At 50.9% G+C, this 15,000-nt stretch overlaps 1 protein-coding gene across 4 annotated transcripts in view; it reads right to left on the reverse strand.

Moving 5' to 3' along the window:
* hivep2a (HIVEP zinc finger 2a) overlaps positions 1 to 15,000 on the reverse strand; it is a 76,953-nt gene that overhangs the window by 10,179 nt on the left and 51,774 nt on the right. For 3 of the 4 annotated variants that reach the window (XM_030344523.1, XM_030344525.1, XM_030344524.1), the window contains 8 exons: positions 11,239 to 11,319; positions 9,798 to 11,115; positions 7,628 to 9,540; positions 7,104 to 7,376; positions 6,449 to 6,617; positions 6,152 to 6,230; positions 3,903 to 5,622; positions 3,145 to 3,302 (listed from right to left, as the gene is read on the reverse strand). In XM_030344523.1, the coding sequence (XP_030200383.1) occupies positions 3,145 to 3,302; positions 3,903 to 5,622; positions 6,152 to 6,230; positions 6,449 to 6,617; positions 7,104 to 7,376; positions 7,628 to 9,540; positions 9,798 to 10,740 (5,255 nt within the window). In that variant the 5' untranslated portion in view covers positions 10,741 to 11,115; positions 11,239 to 11,319. Of the gene's footprint in view, positions 1 to 3,144; positions 3,303 to 3,902; positions 5,623 to 6,151; positions 6,231 to 6,448; positions 6,618 to 7,103; positions 7,377 to 7,627; positions 9,541 to 9,797; positions 11,116 to 11,238; positions 11,320 to 11,484; positions 14,603 to 15,000 lie in introns of those variants that run through there. The other variant, XM_030344527.1, reaches the window with a different exon arrangement.

Genomic DNA, 15,000 nt, shown 5'->3' on the forward strand with positions numbered 1-15,000 from the left:
TTGTTTGGAATGGGATTTGGAGTTTGTTAGCATATTGCAATAAATATAAATATGGGCCAAAATAAAATCCCCTAATGACGATTAAAATATTGCATATTTAATCATTCAACTTTAAATGATTAAATACATTCCTAGAAATTACTTGAGCAATTTAGCACTTGACACACTTGAGACTTGAACATAGATAAATCTCTGGCTCCAGATAGCCTTAAGCTATGGGGCGCGCTGACAATAGGGATCAAACCCCGAAGCCTTCGGGTTGGGACTCGAACACATGACCCACCACACTATCAAGCGTTAAAAGTCCCTTAATTGGACCTGAGTGGCTGTGGTCTGCCAGAGGTCCGCGGGGGCCGTGGGGGTCCGCGCGGCTCTACGGTGATGTAGCGGCTGTCTCAGGTACATCAAAGCATCCCCCGTCGGACGAGAGCAGTTTGGCCCGCGACTTGAACCACGAGAGCGGCGAATACCTCTGGACGTACGTTTAGACGTTTACACAGCTGCGAGCCGTTAAGAAAATAAATTATGACGAGAAAATTTGGCTTGGTTGGTTTTTTTTCTTCATTTTCTTTGACACACAGCACACGGTAAGATCATAAAGCCGGCTTGTGTTTCAGAAAATTGTGAATTTTTGGGACACCAGAGAGAAATAAAATTGGTAATGTATATTCTTGTTAACCTTCATAGACTGTGTTGGGTTGGGGAGCTTGTCTGGTTTCAAGAAGATGGTGGTTACGTGTGTGTGTGTGTGTGTGTGTGTGTGTGTGTGTGTGTGTGTGTGTGTGTGTGTGTGTGTGTGTGTGTGTGTGTGTGTGTGTGTGTGTGTGTGTGTGTGTGTGTGTGTGTGTGTGTGTGTGTGTGTGTGTGTGTGTGTGTCTGTCTGTCTGTCTGTATGTCTGACCTATTTTCTAAGGTCTATCCAGTAATTGCTTTTAAATTTTCCTTTGGGAACAAAAAACAATGTTGACAGCTTAACCGTGTGCTTCATCTGGGAACTATGTGTTTGCGTGTGGGAACGTGCGTGTGTCTACAAGTGTGTGTGTATGGGAGGACATACATCAGTGTATGTGTCAGTGTGTTTGGCTGTATTATGCCTGTGTGTGTGTGTGTGTGTGTGTGTGCGTGTGTGTGTGTGTGTGATCATGTGTATTTATATGACTATTGTGTGTCAGTGAAGTACAGTAAACCTTGTGATTCGCACACTAATCGAGGAGCCTATTGTAATGTAGCATAGATAAGCATATTGTAATATAGCGTAGGTAAGTGTAGTTTAGTGTAGCTTTGCTAAGCCTAGCATAGATTATTATAGCGTAGCAGAAATGCTGAAAAAAATTGTTGAGTTAGGTGTTGCTCAAGGATAGGACAGTTATAAGGTACTAGACATTACGACAGGCTTTGTATGAACTGTCTGTACTTTAAGACTATTTGAATGTTTGGTGTCGTCACAACGACTCTTTCCGTATGTGACCCACTTTTGTCACTTTGAAATCGAAAGAATATGTCTTCAATAAATCAAATCTTATGCATCACATTATTAAATAAACAAGTAGTGTGCCGTTCTATATTCAAACATCAAGATTCAATGTAAAAAAATGATATTGATGTCATTCCTGTGGTGCTGAATAAAAAGCAGATAAAGCCAGAGAAACCGTACCAATGTAAATGTTGGTTTTAGTCTTACAAGTCAGACTTTAGATATGTAGTCTAAAGTCTGAAAGCAGAGGAGCTCAAATCTGGGTGAACAGGGTGTTTCACTTTCTTTCGCTTCATATATTTGTTTAGACCAATGATGGTGCCGAAGGCGGGGAACTGTAAGCGTGTAATTGGCTACCAGGGAACATGGACTTGGCCATAGCTAGTATATTTGTCCGGGTGGGAAGGCAAGATACCACCAGACCATAACGTCATTAGAAAATGTGTCTGTAAAGGATTAATCTGAACACTGTACACTCATTTATATAAACTTTTTCAGTATCCAATATTTTCCAGTTCCTCTGTAGTAGAATACCACCATAACGAAACAGCAGTGGTGGGCTCTCAGGGCCAGCAAGGCCTTCTCTGCTGACCTAAACACTATCAGAATCACTGACTTATGTTTTAATATATATTTTTTCCCATGATTATGTATTAAATTATTTCAAATAGTCTATTCTCTTCATTTCATAGCTTTTCTCTTGGTTGCGCTGCTTCCACTAGTGCATGTTTATGTTAGAGCTTTTATCCAATCATATTTCAGCCATCATGTGTTGCCAGGGTCAAATAAATCTGCCTTGACGCCTTCAGAATCGATAGTGCTGGCATCTGTAGCTTAAAGTAAGTGGCAATGACGCTGTTGCTTTAACCAATCAGATTTCGAGGCCATCTAGCAGGCGTCCAGTGACGTCGGCATTTTCATGTCCTTTGATGGGATGGTCAGAGAGGTACTAGTCAGAGCCAGCAAAGCTTTGAAAGCTACCGGAACAAACTAAAATAAAACGAGTAATAAATAAATAAATAAATCAAGCGATTCCCTGAAGCGAGTTAAAACTTACTCCTGAAACATGATCGGACAGACTTGACTTTCAGCATTAGCCTCCATGGCGATAAAAATGGGACTTATTGTTGGAAGTGAAACGCACAGATAAACTATACAACAGAGTAATCGAACTCTTCTTGAGGAAAGAGAGGAGGATTGACTTTGTGTACAAATAATCAGTAGTTTTGGTGAGTAATGCATTTTATTTAAACGTTTTAATATTTTTGTAATTTAATTCGGTTAATATTGATGTTTCTGCTAGAGAGGAACTGGCAGCTGTGGCTACAGGGAAAATAGACTTGTTGAATTGTCCTAATTGGGTTTCTTGCTTTAGTAATGGCATTCTTTCTTGCTACATGAGATACCTGTCCGTGATGCAACGCCCTGTTGTACAGCATTTCTGTGTAATGTTGATGGTTTCTATAGCCGAGGAGTCATAATGACGGCATTAAGAGGTGGATTAGTTCATGTAGGACACCAGTGAAGCCCTGGGTGTGAAATCCATGGCCCGCCACTGCGAAACAGAGAGGCGTGACTACACCCCTTTCTGGTTTTAGTTTCTCCCCCCAGAAGTTGGGCTGTACAAGAGTAGGGCTACTGGATCACAGACGAATGTCGGTTTAACTCACCCGCCCTCGAAGATCTTGATGCGGGTGTGTTCTACAGGGATGGGTTTGGTGGAAACCTCCTTCTCGCTCTGCTCCTCCTTGGATCTCTCCCGGGACACCACCCCCTTCATCTTCCTCACCAGCTTACACACCTCCACCGGCATCAGCTCTGGTTTCAACTGGAAGAGGTGAGAGTAGAAGGAGAGGAGAGGAGAGGAGAGGAGAGGAGTGGAGAGGAGAGGAGTGGAGAGGAGAGGAGAGTAGAGGAGAGGAGAGGAGAGGATGGACAGGAGAGGAGAGGAGAGGAGAGGAGAGGAGAGGAGAGGAGAGGAGAGGAGAGGAGAGGAGAGGAGAGGAGAGGATGGACAGGAGAGGAGAGGAGAGGAGAGGAGAGGAGAGGATGGAGAGGAGAGGAGATAATGGAAAGGAGAGAAGAGGAGAGGATGGAGAGAGGTAATGAGAGGAGAGGAGAGGGGAGGAGAGGAGTGGATGTGGAAAAAAGGAGATGAGAGATGAGGATGAGGATATTTGAGATGTTTGAGGAGGGGTTTTTTCAGCAGAAGGTTCAACTACTAATGTCAAAAGCACCTACTGCTGCATTGGAAACTCTGACAGTAATTGAATAAAACATGATGCAGTGAAATGCGATTTGATGTGAGGATGATTGACGATGCGATCTAATGTAATGTTCCACAGAGTATAAGCTAATCCAATGTAACCTTCCAAAGATTACAGGCTAATCGAATGCGTTGTTCCACGGGGCACAGTGCACGCCGTACCTGGTCGAAGCGCAGCCTCCAGGACACGGAGGACACAAGCTTGCCCGAGCTGGGCGGGCCCATGGCTGCCGTGCTGTAGGTCTCGGCCCCCCGCCTCTGGCTGGACCGCAGCAGCGCCAGCGCCGCCTTGGTGCTGAGGCCCAGCGGGTTGGGGTTGTAGGCACTCACGCACCACGAGGCGTACGCCGACGCCCGCGGCGACTCCGCCTCCCCGCTGCTGGGCTTGGTGTAGTTGAGGAAGCACCAGCTGACGGCGGTGGCCGTGCGCAGGCTGGGGAACTGGAGGAGCCGCTGGACCTCGGCCGCCAGCGAGGGCGAGCGCGCCGCGGGCCGCGCCGGCGGCCCCGCCGCCGCGGGGGGGCCCTCGTCGGCGGCCGGCGTGGGCCCGGTGGGCTCCCCGTCGTCGGCCTCGTCGTTGGACAGCGAGGCCATGGACTGGGGGCTGCCGCAGCGCTCGGGGCTGGAGGAGGCCGGGTCCACGTCCAGGGCCTCGGGGGAGTCGCGGCCGCCCGCCGGGGGCCCCGGCGCGGCGTCGGTGACGATCTGGAGCGGCGGCGTGAAGCTCTCGGCGGGGGGGATGTCGGGGAGGTGGGGCGCCGAGGAGCGCACCGGGACGGAGATCGTGGCGGGCGGGGACGAGGTCATCCTCTCCGGCGGCTCGTCCGCGGAGCCCTCGCTCTTCAGCCGCGGGGGGCCAGCGGCCGCGGGGCCCCCGGCCCCGCTCAGCTCCACGGCGCTCATGTCGCGGACAATCTGGCCGTACATGCGCTCCTCCTTCACGCGCTTCTGCTGCTTGGTTTGGAAGAAGAGCTCCGAGGAGCCGGTGGGGGACAGCATGCGCTTGCTGCCGCCTATCCCAGCCCCCGACGCGTCCGTGGTGGACACCGTGCCCGTCGTCAGCGACAACGGGATGCCCGTGGTGAGCCGTTGCCCCGGCGACGCGTCGCAGGAGGAGGAGAGCGGGTGTTGCCGCAGCAACGCGGCCGCCGCGCCCGCCATGTCGGGCTGACCCAGGAAGTTGAACAGGTTGAAGCCTGTCCCGCTGATCCCCCCCGAGATCCCGCCGGTCGCCTGGGCGACCGCGACGGCGACGCCCACGGCACTGCAAGTGGTGCTGGTGCCTCCCAACCTGATTAGCCCCTGTCCGCCTCCTCCGCCCCCGCTGTGATTGGTCAGCAGCTGGCTGACACTGGTGTACGTCACGCTGCCATAAGACGGCACGTGGGTGGGGACGCGCACCGGCACCACAACGCCCTGCGCCGTCGCCTGGAAACCCGTCAGCGCTTGGGCGGCGAAGAGCGGCTGGACCTGCTGGAGCAGCGTAGGACCGGAGGAGAAGGGGGAGGAGGAGGTGGAGGAGGAGGAGCTGGAGAGCTTAGGGGACAGCGAGCGGAACAGCTGTTGTTGTTGTTGTTGTTGTTGTTGTTGTTGTTGTTGTTGGTGTTGCGCTGGGTTGTGTGAGGAAGCTCGCGACGCTGAGTAAACCTGGGGGGGGTTGCAGCCTTCCGATTGGCTGTCGGCCGCGGCCCGGCTGTGGGGATTAGGATACTGCTGTGGCGCCTGGAAGCCATGGTGCAGGCGGGGCCGCTGGGCGGGGGCCCCCTCCGGGGCCCAGAAGGGCGGGCCCGAGGGCTGGTGGGCCTGGTAGGTCGCGACCTCTTGACCTTGGGGGTCCGAGTCCATGGAGGAGCCCTGCTTCTGCAGGCGGTGGTGGGAGGACCTGTGAGGCCAGAGGGGTAATACAGTGAGGTAATACAGCATGTGAGGTAATGCAGCATGTGAGGTAATACAGCATGTCCCTGGAGCAGAACACCTTCCAATGGCATTTCAATAGAAAACAGAGTGGATCTTGATTACAACTTTATTAACAATTTAGCGTCAAGTTCTAGCAGCCGCAGTAGGAGAACATTTTGAAGTTTGTGATTCAGTTTGAGGTTCAAGTACAATTCAAATAACAGTCTGTGCTAAAAATATAAGCTATAGTAGCTCAACAGGAAATGAGTTATGACAATAGTGGAAGGTGCCGAGAGGATGAAATGAGAGCAGCTTGCGTAACAGCTTTGGTGGAGGAGAAGTGGAGGAGAACAATTGATTTATTTTCATGATAACACATTGAGAGCCAACTTTTGTTCTTTTGGGAATAGCTACAAAAATAACATTTTTGGGAAAGCAGGAAACCATAGGAACCAAGGCTCAATCAACTGACACCTGAGAACAGAGGAGCACCAACGGAGCTACTAAATGCTCACCTCTGATTGGTTGGGCCGTCCTGAAGGCTGTCCTCACTGATGCTCTTCTGCAAGAGGTGCTGATGGAGGGAGGCCAGGCCTGCAACACAACATCTACTATTAACACAACAACCACTAATATCAACAAGACACCATATGATATATAACAACACAACAACCACTACCATTAACAAGGTACCATATAATGTATCATATATGGCGACGCAACAATCACTACTTTTAGCAAGATACCATATATGCATGAAACAGAGCAACACAACAACACAACCACCACACAATAGGAGAGCTTCATCTCACCACCACTCCCGACTGAGGTCCTTTTGATCTTGTTGACCAGCTCGGCGCTGGTCGGACCCGGTCCCCCCTGACCCGGCCAGGACCCGTGGTCCGACGGATCCGGTCTGACCGAGGACTCCCCTGGCCCGGGCTCCGGTGGGCCCGCCTCCGGATACACGCTGAGTGACGCCTGTCAATCACAAAAACAAAGGGTTCCATACATGATTAAAGTAGCTCACTAACAAACTCATTATAGTCTGTGTTGCTATTTAATTTAGTTGTGGATTTGATTTAATTTATCTAAAGACAGTAAATTAATTTAATTTAATTTCATAATGTCTGTAGAACCATCAACAACGGCCTTGAAGAGCACCAGCTACTGACTTCCTAACTGTAGCTAGCGAGTGTGTAGCTTATAGAATAGCATTTACATTTACTTTAATCCAATTACTTTTGTCAGAAAAAGAGGAGCAATATATTGCTGTCGGTACACTATACTTTACTACATCAGAAACAAAGTATCTCTCATGTGTTTCCAGAGAGATTCCCACTGTTTTTCCTGTAAAGAACAGCTGTGGCTAGACAGTTTACACCGTTTCAAAAAAAATATATATATATTCTTCCATTCATTTTGCCGAACTTTATATCATGTAAAAAAAATAAAAGTCCCGGATACCTGTCGGACAAGATAGCCTCGTCGTCGCTCCTTCATGGCGGACGCACTGCTGTACATCTCCCCCTGCCTGGACCCCGGCGAAAGACTCCCGTAGTCGAAGGACTTGCTGCGCATTTCAGGGAACTCGGTGGCGAGAGCACAGGGCGCCTGCTCCGACGAAGACCTCCTCATCTCCCTCTGCTGGTGGTGGCTGGAGTGGCCGCTGCCCGGCACCGTCAGGAACTCCGACTGCTTGCTAGCGGTACCCGTACCGCAGCAGCTTGAAGCGTCCTCCTGCACGGACAAGTAAACCATGCTTAGTGCGGCCCATTAGGACAATGATTATCCAACTGTAACCGCACCTTAGTGTATTCACAAACTGTTCTAAATTAATATTGGGAGTTCAGGTCGAACCTGATGCTAGCAAAGTTTATCAATGTGTAACCTTGGAACACAAAGATGAAGTGGTAGTAGTTTCTGCCTCAAGAAAGATTACACTTTATCTGTAGAACTGACGTGTTACAACAATGCCCTGACTAGACTACCTGCTTTGTCGGCGACCCAGACTTAAGGTTCTCCTCTCGTTCGAACGACATGGAGAAAGAGGAGTAGTAGGAGAGGTTGCTCTCCTGGCTGGGGCTGCGGGAGAGGCTGGTGCAGGTGGACTCGAAGCTGGACTCCCCTGACGAGTGATCCATGTCCGCCAGGCGCAGACGCTTCTTCTTCGGCGGCAGCTTCTCGGAGGGCATCTGGGACAGCGTGTCGCTCCTCTGGGGCAGTTGGAACTCCTCCATCACGTGTGGCAGCTGCTGCTGCTGCTTCTCCTGCCTCTCGGGCTCGCTGGCCAGCAAGGCTTCCGTCTCCTTGTCGGGCTTGTCCGGCTCCTCCGTCACCCTGATCTCGGGGACTTGGATGTTGGGCTGCCGCACCAGCTTGTGGGGGATGTGGTAGGGCTGTCCGGGAGAGGCTGTCGTGCTCGGGGACGAGGAGACGGAGGCGAGGTCGCTGTCGCTCAACAGTTGCTGCTCCATGCTCTCCGTCCGCTGCATGGTGGACTCGGGGCTCAGGGCGTCCTCAAAGATGTCGGGGTCCGACTGCTCCGAGTACTGGCTGCACAGGGCCTTCTCCGCGGGGTGATAGGCCAGCTGATCAAAGGACTCAGACTTCTCGAAGGAGTTGGGTCGGCTCAGGGAGTTGGTGTGCTGGATGACTGATATGACGTTGGCCACCGCCTTTCTGCCCTCCGAGTCCGGGAGAAGCACCATGTCATCAGAGCACATGCTGGCACAGGTGTCAAAGCTGTCCGATTGACTGTGTGCGCTGTATAGAGAGCCCTTCCCTGTAGGGGTGCCCCTGGATCCGTCCATGCTCCCGTGTTTGGAGTCATAGTCCCCGATCATCTCCACCGAGCCACTGCAACTGCTGTCACACTGGCCGGGGCTGTCCTCCTCATCCCCGACACTCTTTTGCTTCCTCCTCTTCCTCGTGGCATTCTCCGCCATCCCGACTTTCGTCCCATAGGGACTGTAGGCGATGTGTTCTGGGAGGCCCGGGCTGCGCTCCCCCATCTTGGGGCCCATTGCGATGAGCACGTTTTTGGGCACGTGGCCGTACACCTCGGCCTCTACCGCGTGGGCCTCGTGGTGGGTGAGCTCGAAGGCCGCCTGCCTCTGGAGTCTGCGCAGGCCGGCCGGGTAGAACACGTCGTCCGACGTCATCATCTCGTCGAAGGACTGGCTGCCCTGGATCCGGGTCGGCACGCTGAGGTTGGTCGGAGAGGACGTTGGCATGGAGTTGCTCCGAGTAAGGGTCGCCGAGTCAGAGGGAGGTTCCAGAAGCCCCGTGCTGCTCTGGCAGGGGCCGGTCGCATACTGCTTGGGGTCTCCAGAGATTCCTCCGTCCCCCTTATAAAAGTCCTCCGCTATCCTCCCCATCTCCAGAACAGCGCCAGACTTCTTGAGGCAAGCCTGACTACTGGGATCCACCTGAGCCACGCCACCGGCCATGGACACCGTGATGGACTGTCCGGATCGAGAGGTGGGCCCATGGTGAGTCCGTCCAAAGATGATCTCCTCATATGACTTGCTGTTGGTGTTGGGCGGGCTGATCTGCTGCTCTGCGCTCTCCGAGCGGGAGAAGTACCCAGAGTCCGTGCTGCCCTTGCTGTGGGGGCTGAGGAGGTTTTGGGTCTGGGACTGGGTCGAGTCCGGTTCCTGGCCTTGCTTCAGCCTCAAGGCCAGCCGCTGTTTGATGGTTGGAGAGTCCTCCGCAGGGTTTCCCAGGGCCTCAGCCTGGGAGCCGGGCATGTGGTGCGGTGGACCCTTCATATCAGGGAAGGAAGGGCACTCCATCGCTGGAGAGGGGACCCCTCCTGGCCTAGGGACGATCAGGATGGGCACCTTCATGGAGCCCATGGACATCTGTTCCGCTGAATCAGCATAGGCAGGTTCCACCCCACCTAGGCATAGAGGAGGAGACGATGTCGGGGGAATTAGAGAAGGAAGAAAGTAGACAATCATAACAAAGGGAAGAAGAAACACATATTTTTTACTTTCTTAGCCAAAGAAGCAAATCAAAACCAAAGGCTTTTTCGATTCTAAGCAAAACTTTGTGTTTGTTGTTTTGAATTCATGTGGCTAGATTTATCTGAAAATAACATGCCAATCACAAATTGGAAGGCCATTAATTATTGAGCTTCTTTAAAAAACAAATCACCTGCTCTTTTGTCAGACACGAAGGAGATCTTTGGCCCGGGGTTCTCCTTCTCCATCAGCATTGTGGAGCCCTCCAATCCTTCCTCATCCGTGTCCGTGCTCTGCTCGCCGTCCGATTGGACGTCGCCGGCCAGGTCCAGATCCCCCCCACGGCCCACCAGTCCCATCTCCGAGAACGGCACCAGGCCGGCCTTGATGGCGTGAGCGTGGGACTTGCGGTGCTTGTAAAGGTTGCTCTTGGTTTTGAAGGAGAACCCGCAGGGCACACAGGGGTAGGGTCTCTCCCCCGTGTGCGAGCGGATGTGCTTCTTCAAGACGCTGGGCTTGGCGCAGGCCCGGCCGCAGTAGTGGCAGATGTACTTACCGGGCTTTTTGGGCTTCTGGTCCTTCTTGCCATAGCCCTCATCGCTGGGATCCAGGCTCGACTGGGAATACTGTCCGAAGGAACTTGGCAAACTGGGGGATTTCTGCCGAGGGAACCTCCCTCCCGCTGCCCTGTGCGGGTGTCCCAGGTTCCCTGCGGGGTAAAGTTCGTCCGAGGGCAGCTGACCGGCAAAGGGCCAGGCGTGGGGCTCCAGGCCCGGTTGGGGTTTGGCCCCCGAGTGGAAGCGCTCTGCCTGGGGGTGCTGGGGGTATGGCTGACCGAGCTGGTAGGAGAAACCCCTGGCAAACCCCTGAGGAAACGTACCCTGGGGTTCCCGTGACGGCGGAAGCAGTTTCCCTGGGATGCCGGACGACGGGTACTTCTGCTGCGTCCCGGAGGCCGAACCAGGGCCCTCATCGCAGGGCTGGCCCTCACGGGAAGAGTTCCGCGAGGCATCGGGGCTGGAGAAAGTGCTTCTTTTGGAGGAGGCGGTAGGCTCCGACGCCCAGCCCCTCTGTAAGGGAGCCTTCTCCTTTTTTATGCATTTCTGTCCGACAACAGTTGATTCGTGAGACTCCATTTCACCCGATGATTTGATTGGCGGTGGAAGGTGGGGTCGGTGGAGTGGGTGAGCGGGGGATATGTGTTGGGAAGGATGGAAATTATGGGATTTGAAAAGGCAGTGGGGCTGCCACGCTTGACAGCGTGTGGCTTACAGGGGTGACCCGCGGATCTCAGAAAAACAGTATGTGTTGAGCCATGTCTGTGGCGTAGCAGATGGCTAATCCAGGATTGATACAGGAAGTTGAAATTGGAGAGAAGGGGTGCGGGGTTTTGGAATAAAGCATCAGAACAGTTTTTTCCTGTCTGCCATTTTGTAAACACGGTGGGATTGCAGGGTTGTTGCTCTCCGTCCAGTTCATCCAGGAGCTGAAGAGTCCTCGAGAAGACAAGACTGGTAAGAGAAAAGGTTATTAATGAATGAAAGAATGCATGAGTTAATTTAACGAAAGCATAACAATGATTATCATTATGATGAGAGATCAACTTGATTGAAGACCTTAGCGAAAGAGTTTACCGTCAAAAGCTCAATCCTCTTCAGTAAAAAGTGCTTGTAGATGTTCCTCTTAAAGCTTCCACTGGCATCTGGTTGTGGATCCTACAGCACAAAGAAAGAAAGGGGTTACAACACAACACAGAGTGTGACACATCAAAACCACTTGTGCGACGTTAACATGGATGCAAGGTCCCTCTCGACACAGACGACACCTGCCTCTTGGAAAACAAATCGAGTGTGTGCTGAACGGAAAACACCACTAACTACCTGCGACTCACGAGGCCTGCGTGGAACATTTTCATCACAGAAGAACTGGTACAACATCCTTGAGACCAACGCTGAGCTGGGTGTCATCTGGTGTCTCCAGCTGAAGTTTGAATTTGACTGTTTGGGTGAAGTTTTCTCACTAGTAGGTGGAATGCATCCGCACACAAACGAACACACACACACTGACACACACACACAACTTCCTCCTCGCGGGTGTGAGTCACCGGTGTGCGGCAGAGTCGCGCTGTTCTTTTAAAGACACAAAGGGAGTATAAATAGACGACCGCGGATGACGTAGGTCTGCATGTGTGTGTGCGTGTGTGTGTGTGTGTGTGGGCGTCCCAAAAGGCAAGAGTCAAACACAAGCACCACCTGTCAGCACCACCCATCAGCGCCAACCAGCTCCTACCTCTGACCAGCGACACCCTGAGTTCTACGTCTGGGGATCAGTATGCACACACACACACACACACACACACACACACACACACACACACACACACACACACACACACATACACTTTATACAGACATTCACGCACAGATACTCATCACAGACACACAATACACATTCACTTGCACACAGTTCCACACACAACTCAAGACATGACAAATTCTAAATTAAATGACATTCAGTGATAGAGAGAAACACACACCCACACACACATACTAGAACTGCACCAAAAAGTGTTAAGATTGTGGGTTGCAAAAGGGAGGTACATTTTCTGTATGTGTGTGTGTGTGTGTGTGTGTGTGTGTGTGTGTGTGTGTGTGTGTGTGTGTGTGTGTGTGTGTGTGTGTGTGTGTGTGTGTGTGTGTGTGTGTGTGTGTGTGTGTGTGTGTGTGTTTCCAATGTTCAACGTTTCCTTAACACCTGACAGAAACCAGGGTGCAGTCAAACAGAGAATTATGCTCTCTCTCTCTCTCTCTCTCTCTCTCTCTCTCTCTCTCTCTCTCTCTCTCTCTCTCTCTCTCAAATACACACACACTGACAAACACATACACACACAGACACACTGCTGAAGTTGCATAATTCTTTCCTCCATGTTCTAATTTCGAGTTTTCTATTCTCCTGTGGGCTTATATTGCAACATATAGACACACACGCACACATACACACAACCACACATATACAAATGCCACACACACATACCCACGCACACACACACACACACACACACACACACACACACACACTGGGTCATCTTGTAGTCGAGCAGGCCTCTGACGGCGGTGTCTGGGGAACTAGCTGGTCTAAAAATAGACCAGCTGTATTTTTAGCACTGCGTACGTTAACTTTAGGCTAGCTTGTTTTTTTGTTCAACTATACACACACAAACACAATTTTCCCAAATACACACATACAAACAGACACACACACACATTCATTCACACAGTCCCAAACACATTATACACAAACACACACACACACAAACACACACACACACAAACATATACTTTTACAACTATACACATTAAGGCATGCATACAAATACATTTGCATTACACCACACTAATATCGACACAAATGCATACACACACACACACACACATGACAAACATAACATCCTCCTATACAGACACATTTGCATCTATACGCACATACATATGTAGACACACAACCCTATACACACACACACACACACACACACACACACATTTGCATATATACACACATACAGATGTAGAGAGACATTCAGACACACACTTGCACGCACAGCCTCACACGCACACACGCATACCCTGAGAGCTAGAACATGAATTGGAGCTGATGCTTTCCATGTTTTCCATGTTGTTAAGCGATCAGGAATGTGGACTTGAAGAAACAGAGAGAGAAAGACAGACCGGGCCCTGGCGAGACCCAAGCCGATCAGGGATTGGGTATGGCCAGTGTCCATCAACAGCCAGGCCAATGCTGATTGGCCGGTAGCTTGACATGAACGTGCACTCCCAGGGAAAAGCTGCTCAATTGCTTCGTGAGGACTGACCTAAATGTGGTTGTGGTTCTATTGGCTTTTCACCGTGGTTACTGCTGCTATTATGGTCTGGCCCGGGCCAGGTTCTCTTGATTTGCGCAGCAGATTTCAATGTAGGGTTTAATATGGTGTGGGAGGCACTTGGTTCGAGTGTTGTACATCAAGTTACACAAGCCATCCTAACGTATGGATTATTCTGATTCAATGGTATGTTCCGACCCTGCCACGGACAGTTGTCTCAATCAGAGGGCTTCTTCAGCGGTCACATGGTGTCCAACACAGCTTTAACCCTGCCTGCTCTTAATGACATTTACCTGAGTTCACTGTCACTTTGGATAAAACCCTCTGCTAGATAAATACATAGTAATACGATAAGGTAGCATTTTATGGTTATTGGACAGGAAATATGGGCTATAATAGTACAATGACGATGTAATTAAATATAATAAACATGCATTATAGCAGTCAAGCTAAATTCATGGTGAACTGGGTTCATTCGTTCCATATTAGTTTCGACCAATCGGGGGGCAGGAGGTGGGCATCTCTTAGCATTTGTGATTGGATATCATCAGCACACACAAACTTGGCCAGCAGTAGTAAACATTAAAAAAGTGTTCTGTAAAGGTTTCCCATCAACACTGTATAGACTGGCGGCTGTAGAAATACACTTATTAAAACCCCCTTCTGAAAGCAACCGCAAATGAGTTTCCGTCGGTAGAATATCTCCGTAACCCAACAGGAAACAGGGCCTGACTCCGCCCCCTTGCAGTCTTTAGCGTCCGGCCCAGACTCTGCTCTGCTATAACATATCAGGCCCGCTGGATCCGAGAACACGGATCAGAGTGGTGTTGATCGTCAACCATGCACGTAAGCGGGCGCCCAGTTCAGCAGCGGCGGAGGGGGTCCGAGGCAGAGCAGGGGCTGGTTGAAAGGCTTCCCTGTTGGTGCTGCACGTGGGCGTGAGCCTCCTTACATAAAGATACATTCATAGCGAACAGTCGTCCGCTCTGCCAAACATCAACCAACCTGCCCGCGTGGGAGCTGCATCCAGCATGTTCGCCTGTGTGTGTGTGTGTGTGTGTGTGTGTGTGTGTGTGTGTGTGTGTGTGTGTGTGTGTGTGTGTGTGTGTGTGTGTGTGTGTGTGTGTGTGTGTGTGTGTGTGTGTGTTTGTGTGTGTGTGTGTGTGTGTGTGTGTGTGTGTGTGTGTGTATGTCAGTGAGAGAGTGTGTGTGTATGTGTGTTAGGTGTGTTGTTCTGAGCGTGTGTTCAGGTGTGAATGTGTTATTCTACTGGTTTGTGTATGTGTGTGTGTCTGTGAATGTGTAATGCTGTGTGTTATTCTGTGTGTGCGTTAGTGTGTGTGTGTGTGTGTGTGTGTGTGTGTGTGTGTGTGTGTGTGTGTGTGTGTGTGTGTGTGTGTGTGTGTGTGTGTGTGTGCCTATTTGAGCGTGCATGTGTGATTGTGTTATTCGGTTTGCTATTCTTTGTGTGTTTGTGTGCGCAAGTCTGTGAATGTGTTATTCTGTGTGTGTGTGTGTG

The sequence above is a fragment of the Gadus morhua genome, chromosome 21 (assembly GCF_902167405.1).
Source record: "Gadus morhua chromosome 21, gadMor3.0, whole genome shotgun sequence".
Classification (NCBI taxonomy): domain Eukaryota; kingdom Metazoa; phylum Chordata; class Actinopteri; order Gadiformes; family Gadidae; genus Gadus; species Gadus morhua.